We start from the raw sequence: 7,577 nt of genomic DNA on the forward strand, positions 1-7,577 counted from the left end.
CTGAGAAATGAGGGCAAGCCTTCCTGCCCACAGGAAGAGCCCCAGGCAGAGGAAGTGAGGGTTCCAAGGGGAAACATTTGAGGCCCACTCCAGGAGCTGGGCGGAGGAGAGATGGGCCAGCTCTGTTCTGGAACGGCCTGCAGTGGCGAGGCTGTGCAGCCATCCTGAGTAGAGATGGAGGCAGAATGGCTGCCATGGCATTCCTTGGGGCCCGGGTAGACAGGCTGGAGGATGCAGAAGGGAAAACCAACAAGGCCTGCAGAGAGCTGGGCCGTGGCGCGAGGCAGCAACAGAAGCCATGGCTGCGAGGCCCTGGGCCTCTGTGGCAGGAGGTCACCCTCAACAAGGACAGTCAGCACCTGGCTAACAGCCTCAGCATGCTCCATGTCCAGGGAGAGACTGCCAACCCTCTGTGGGCCCCTCTGCCACCTGGCACTGCCACAGCAGCCCGCTTGCTGCTCCAGCCCCAAGTCCCACTCCAGGCTCTATCACCTGCTCACCACCAGCCTTCCTCAGTGTCACTTGCCCCTGAACCCTGGCCAGCACATCCCAGTGCCCATAGAAGTGAAGGGTCTCCCGGCACACAGTCCCACCCTGCCTCAGCCTAGCCCAGGGCTTCACAGTGTCACTGTGATCCACCTTACCAACTCAGGCCCTTGGATTCACAAGGACCAGCACCCATGGCCTTCCTGTACGACTCTAGCCCTGCTCCATCCTCCATGCCCAGCCCCACCTGGCCCTGTGCAACTATGCCTACTCAAAACGGGGCAAGGACTGCCACCCCCAGCACCGCTAGGGATGCCTCCTCTGCTGGAGAGAGCTCCTGGAGGGCAGGGCCTGTCACACCGCCTGGGGCCCTGGCCATGCATGTGACAAGGTATTTCAGGGGCAGTTTGGGAGGGACACCAGCATGAGGTGACACTGTACACTGGAAACCACTCAATCAGACTCTGCGCTCTGGGTCCCTGTGCCAGGTTGGTGATGAGTAGGAGCTTCTGATGCAGAGGGCAGGCACACTCTGCAAGGCTGTAGGAGGCAGCTGCTGCCCACCTGTTATGCCCCCAGCCTGGGCAGACCCCACGCTTCACCCTCAGATGGCCATGACAGGAGTCCTCACATGCAAATATAAAGGGGTTTATTTGATTCTGTCATCAGGGTACAAAATGCAACACACAAGCCACTCCTGCCCTCTTCAGCACGGATGTGTGTGCCGTCCACAGGAGCCTCAGGCTTCAAACATGGCGCAGCTGGTGCACAGGGCCTTCTCCCAGACTCCACTGCAGCTGCACCGCCACCGGGGCGGGGGATAGGGGAGAGAGGAGAGCTGTGTTAGGGCCTGGGCTATGCCTCCCTGTCCCCCGCCGTCCTAACCCAGGACAGAAGCATAAGAACTTTGGAACAGGCTCATGTGGCAGTGACACTGCAGCGCCTGTTTGGGACACCCCCCACCCAGGGGTGGCCCAGCATGCAGGCACACTGTCTTCAGGAACTGGCTCACATCCTTCCCCTGTTCTCAGCTGCAGAATAGATGCAATCAGTCAAAATGAGGTCCCCCCCATAGGAGAGCAATAGGGGCCTTCAGAGAATGTAACACAAGGAGAAAGACAGAAGAGGAGGACATCAAGGCACATGGAGATAGGCATCCATAAGGAAAGCCCAGTGCAGCCACGGCCACGGCCACCAGATGCCCCAAGGGGCCTGCAATGGATTCTCCCGACAGGCTCGGAAGGAGCCCACCTTGCAGGCACCCTGATCTTGGACTTCCAGCCTCTAGAACATGAGGGTAAGTCTGCCTAAGCCACGACCCAGCGCCAGCTAGAGTGACACAGGTTGAGAAGCCCAGCTGGGTTTCACACAGGACACGCTCTCCCCAGAACCCCGCCGACATCCTGTCAGAATTCACAAAACACAATGGCTCCCATCAGAAGCACATGAAACAGCGCTCTCTCCTAATGAACGAGACTTTTAAGGGGAGCCAGTCAGTCATAGGAGACACTGATTGGGAGGGACACGCAAAGGACACACAGGAAAAATGTGCTAACCAAGATGCAAGTAAGGACATGCCGTCTAAAACGCGTCAGCAAAGCCAGCGCTGACGGCTACCTGGTGCTCAGACCATCTGCCAGTGGCGCCAGAGGTCAGCAGTCAACACAGCGCCAGCAGCCAGCCTGTGAGCCTGAGGCAACGGAGCAGGTAGGGGCCAAGCGGGGCCACCAGGTAGGTGGGTGACGGCCAGCTGAGCTGCATTTCAGTTACATCAGAACCACGTTAGAGAAGCCCTTGTTTCTGCCACTCTTGTAGCTGCTTGTCCTGAATGGGAATCCAGGGCCATGTTTGGCGGAAGCAGCAAGGGATGGGGTAGGCCTGGCATCCAAGCCTGGAGACATGACTTCCAGGTAGTGACCTGGAGCAGGTCATTCACTGGTAACAGAGGGTGGAGATCCCACCTCCTGCGGACCCGCAGGGAAGGGCTACAAAGACACTGCCCTTTCAGTTTACTGTCAGTAGGAAAAAGACCCAAATCAGGCTGGGAAACCACCAGAGGAGCACCTGCTTCAGGACTAGCCTAACACTAGTTCCCAAACTGAATGCTGCATGTCACCAGACTCCCACCTGGCCATGGGGCCTGGGACTTCTCCTTAGAGCACCCCTCCAGGGCTGTCCAGGTCTCCCCAACTGAAGAGCACCTCAAAGGAAAGATGTCCTCTGACATGTGGTTTTCAGTTTTACACAGCCTTAAACCGCTGGACCTGAGCTTGTTTGGATCTTCAGAGCCACTTGCATGTCTGGGGGAACTTGTCTTTTGAAGGGGCAGGACAAGTGGATAGGCATAGCTGCTGGGGTGGGAACAGCCTCCTGGCACCTTGTGGATACCAGAGCCAGCCAGCTGCAGCAGCATGCACTCACACACAGCTGACTAAGCCAACTTCCCATTTCCTGCTTAAAGAGCTAATAACCTGGCAAACACACATGCTGCCATGCATCAGGTGTTCCTCAAACATCAGCACACAACGCAGGAAGCAAATCTATGAGGATGTGTGCAGCCGAGAAGACCAAGACACAAAGCTGTTGAAGAAAGGAGGCCACAGAGAGAACTGACCATTGGTGAATCTGGATTTCCTTGAGAAAGAACTACTAAGTGTTCATAAAAAAAAAAAAAAAAAAAAATAAAGCTATACAAGGCATTTATTGTCATCATGTCCTGTCCTGCTAGAATATGGTAGATGGCACCTACAGAGGACCTGTCCACTAGCCTGTGGGCACACCCTGAGCATGGTGACCATGGTTCTAGCAGCACCATGGACCAAAGCACTTACTCCACAAGGCCACACAGGGCACAGGCCACTGCACCACAGCCCCAGCAAGTGCGCACACACTGCCCACACAGGGCCCGCTCGCACTGGCTGCAGACCACCTTCCCATCAGCAGCTCGCACGCATGAGGAACAGGCGATGGCTGTGGCCCCCGACAAGTCTGTGAGGAAAAGAAACAGCATGCTGTCAGCCTGGAAGGGGAATGGGAGAGCGCAGGGGCTGTGGGCTCACCTCTCTTCCCTGCAACTGACCCAGTCTGCCCCACTCTGGCACTGGATCCCTTAGAAACCCTCCAGCTGAGCACAGTGCCCAGATCCCATTCTACTAGATCCACAATGCTCCCTCCACAAGACTGCAGGTCCGCCTACTGCTGCATCACCTGCTACTGAGCACAGGACTTCTTGTTGACTGCTTCATCAGAACCTGGTGTGTTCCTGTGTTGCAAGGTGTGGCCCGCTACTTAACCAAGGGTCCTGGACCCCTCTCTGACCCCCTGAACAGACTCCAGGTGGGCCTGGGACTCTGTCTGAGCACTGCACCCTGGACATTCCCACCTCCACAGAACAGGGAAGGGCAGTGCCAAGCAGGCAGGAGGCCAGGTGAGTCCTACTCCTTTCCTGGCCTGATAATCAGATCTCCCAGCAGAATCCTTCTGAACTTCTGCCACTTGCCCTGTGTATCAGACTCTGGGTTGGACTCCTGCTTGTGAGGCAGGAAAAGCATCTGAGCTGACTATCTTGCACTGCCCACCCGCAGCACCACAGACAGGAAGTGCCAATGGCAGCCACTCACCAGCCTCAGGGGCCTGGGCTCGGCTCCTGATCAGTCGGCCATCTGGTCCAATCAGCATCTGCCCCCTTACAGCTCGAGGTGCACCTGTAGGGCCGGGCTTTGGGGACTCTGGCAGGTGGACGATGGCACAGCCTTCACCCCACACATAGTTCCTGCAGGCCTGGGCCCCGTGGAAAAGGAGTTGCTTGGTCTTCTCTGGGGAAGACAGACCATTCCTCAAATTTACACTGTGCAGCCATGAAGCCCTCAACAGCCATCTTATGACCTATCAGGATGGCACAGGGAGTTCTTTGTGCCTGTCCCCTGTTACCCTGGCTCACGCTGCTCCCTGGAAAGGCAAGGCCTCCTCTGTCTCCCCTGGCTCGGCAGCCAGCATCACTACAGCCCCACCTGTGTCCCACATAGGTCCTCCTTCTATTGGTCTGCTCATTCTCAGCAACCACAGCTGGCCTCACTTCATGGGGCTTGTGTCCCTTTCCTCTCTCCTCCCCTGTACTCCCATCCTCAAGGTGGCCTGTGTCATGCAGAAGAAGTTCTGCACCCTTGAACTCTATTCTTCAAAAAGGTGCCCCCAAGGAGGTAGGGGGAAACCAGAGGCTCAGCTGAGCCTGCAAGCCTGGGCACATCCCCATCACCTCCAGAGAGGCCAGCAAAACAGGACAGCATGGGCTGGGGTTGTGGCTCAGTGGTGGAGTGCTTGTCTCCCATGTCAAGGCCATGGGTTTGATCCGCAGCACCACATAAAAATAAATAAACAAAAATAAAGCTATATATCCATCTACAACTAAAAAAGACAGGACAGCAGACAACTCCTGATCAAGGGACCCCAGAACCTTCTACAGGTCTTGAACACCTACTCATGCCTAAGTACTGGAGTGACTGCTCAGTGCACAGGGCAGTGGCTTTCCACTGCTACACAAAGGTATCCAGGAAGCCTTACAAAATAAATGCCAACCTGCCAGTCCCCATAAAAATTTGCCCAGCGTGGCCCCGATGGAGATGCCAGATGCAAATAATGGCTGTGGGAACTCAAATGGAGTGGCTAATGCCAGCCCAACTGGATGCTTCCGCCTATATTTGTGAGAATGTGGGAAGGGGGGGCGGTCACATGCTGAGAACAGGGTTCCTGGTTCATCTGAAGTGGAGATTAAGGTGCTTGCTGTGGCCTGGAACTCATCCCATGTGACTTCAATCTGCATGTCAGTCCTGCCCGCACTACAGAGCACAGCACCCCTCCTGACCCAGCGAGGAGGCCAACAGGCCAAGATAGGAATCTCAAGAGAGGATGTAGAGAAGAAGATGACTTAGCTTCCAATTCTACTTAATTCTTCTGTTTCTAGTTGTTAAGGGCACATGCTTTAAGTCCAGCCACAGTCTCTGGCTTCATTGGTTTCATCACCTGTGTGGCCTCAAAAGCATTTCAGGTGGCAGCCCTGACCAGGGAGAGGGCACAGAACTGCAGACATAGGAGGAGAACCAGGGCCTTGAAAGGGGTTTGTTTTTTTCCAAACACAGGCTTCTTCTCCACACCCCAAAGGCACAAGCAGCAACCCTCAAACTCGCGCCAGGATGTTTTCTGACTGCCAAGTGAGTATAAACTTTGCATCTACAACCACCAGGGTAAAGTAAATTCCATTCTGCATCTGCCCCAGAAGTTAGGCTCGCCAAAGTGATGCTCAGTAACACGAACCTGCCTGGCATTCTGCAGGAGGCGGCCTCCCACGCCTCCACTGCCCTTACATACCCAGAACGCCTGCCGCGCTGTTTCCAGGGCCCTGGCCTCTTCCCCTCCTGGCTAGCTCACCCTCCAGGACTCGGCCTCGACTCTGAGCCTCCCGAGACCATCCCTGCTCCCCGTGCCCGTGCTCGTGCATCGGTGCCCCCTCCATCCCTCCCGGCCCTCGCGTCCTCGAGGGACAGACATGTCCCGGCTTGGCTTGGCGCTGAGCGGGGCGGGGGCAGGCTGGGGGAAGGAGGGCGTGCACTGGGTCACTCGCGTGTCCGCTGCCCCCTACCGGCGCTGCCCGCCCGCTCCGGCTCCCTCTGCTCTGGGCGGGAGGGTCCCGGGACCGCTGCCCGGGCCAGGCCAATGGGAAGCCGCGGCCGCCCGCACTCACCGAAAATCTCCCGAGAGTAGCGCTCGGCGCACACGCCGTGGCTCAGCTCCTTGCGGCCCACGCGGACTTTGAGCTGCAGCGGGGCGGCGTCCGCGAAGGGGCAGCCCCGCTTGGGCATGGCCGCGGGGCCACAGGACGCCGACCGCCGCGCGCGCCACGCGCTGACCCCGACGTCACAGCCGCGCGCCAACCGCCGGGCGAGGGCGTGGCGTGGCTAGGGCGCGGCGCGGCGCGGGATAGGCTAGTAAGAGATTGGGGGCGGGGCTCGTGAGAGGCACGGAGCGGGATAGGTCGAGGGCCGAGCCGGGGGCGGAGCTCGGCGGCGCGGGAAAGGCCAAGGTGGAGGCCGAGGGTACTCCGGGATCTCAGGGGCGGAACTTGGGAGGCCCGTGGGTTGTGTTAAGTCAGAGGCGAGGCAGGGCGGGGCTCCTGGGCGATAGGGCGCGGATAGGCCGACGCTCGCTCGGGGGCGTGGCTCCGGCGTGGCGCTGCGTGGGAAGGACGGGGGCGGTAGCGGCGGGCGAGGCGAGCGGGCCCCGGAAGCCCTGGGGAGTCAGGTGGCGGTTCTGTTTCCAGCCCCCGGTGTGAGGCGTAGTGCTTGCTCCGAGTTCTCCATCGGAAGGATACCGGCTCCGCAGGCCAGCCGGGAAGGGCGGTTGAAACTGCCTTAGGACTTATTTATTTTCTTCTTTGAATTTTTTTTTTTAAATTGTTGTCCGGGGTTGAACCCAGGACCTCCCTCGTTCTAGGCAAGTCTTCATCACCAAGGAACATCCCTTTATTTTATTTTATTTTGGGTATCTGGGATTGAACTCTGGGCACTGACCACTGAGCCACATCCCCAGTCCTATTTTGTATTTTATTTAGAGACAGGGTCTCGCTGAGTTGCTTAGCGTCTCGCTTTTGCAGAGGCTGGCTTTGAACTCGTGATCCTCCTGCCTCAGCCTCCTGAGCCACTGGGGTTACAGGCATATGCCACCACAACCAGCCCCTTTATTTTGAGATAGGATCTTGCTAAGTTGCTCTTTATCATCCCTAAAGCAAAGGGGGACAGTAAAACACCTGGGCTGGTGAGTTCAGATGCACGTCCTCCTGGAGGACGCTGGCTTTCTTTCCTGCACCCTGGGCACCAGGGCAGAGGGGGTTATCTGTAGAAAGCCACTTTCCTGCATGGAGGCCATGGCGCTGCTCCGTGACGTCCTAGCAAGCTCAGCAAGCTCGTGCTGATGATGTCACTGCTTCGGCAGCCAAACGTGAGCCCCTCTCTGAGTGGAGATGGGCGCAGAATGGGGCACTGGGGAAAAGCTCGTGTCCCTCATCCAGCCTGACACCACTGGACTAAATGCCCTGGGGA

General features: G+C 57.6%; 1 protein-coding gene across 1 annotated transcript; it reads right to left on the reverse strand.

Moving 5' to 3' along the window:
• Nucleotides 1-1,118: 1,118 nt before the first annotated feature.
• Siva1 (SIVA1 apoptosis inducing factor) lies at nucleotides 1,119-6,389 on the reverse strand. The gene is made up of 4 exons (XM_076847933.2): nucleotides 6,224-6,389; nucleotides 4,107-4,301; nucleotides 3,318-3,474; nucleotides 1,119-1,283 (listed from the first exon to the last, which is right to left on the reverse strand). The coding sequence occupies exons 1-4, from the start codon at nucleotides 6,339-6,341 to the stop codon at nucleotides 1,226-1,228; spliced, it is 528 nt and encodes a 175-aa protein (XP_076704048.1). The 5' UTR covers nucleotides 6,342-6,389; the 3' UTR covers nucleotides 1,119-1,225.
• Nucleotides 6,390-7,577: the final 1,188 nt, after the last annotated feature.

Source organism: Callospermophilus lateralis, chromosome 3, assembly GCF_048772815.1.
Source record: "Callospermophilus lateralis isolate mCalLat2 chromosome 3, mCalLat2.hap1, whole genome shotgun sequence".
Lineage (NCBI taxonomy): Eukaryota > Metazoa > Chordata > Mammalia > Rodentia > Sciuridae > Callospermophilus > Callospermophilus lateralis.

Coding starts and splice junctions, on each gene's coding strand:
- Siva1 (XM_076847933.2), bottom strand. CDS start 6,341: ATGCCCAAGCGGGGCTGCCCCTTCGCGGACGCCGCCCCGCTGCAGCTC. Junction 4,302..6,223: donor CTACTCTCGGGAGATTTTCG/GTGAGTGCGGGC, acceptor TGTCTTCCCCAG/AGAAGACCAAGCAACTCCTT. Junction 1,284..3,317: donor GCCCTGTGTGGCCTTGTGGA/GTAAGTGCTTTG, acceptor GTGGCGGTGCAG/CTGCAGTGGAGTCTGGGAGA.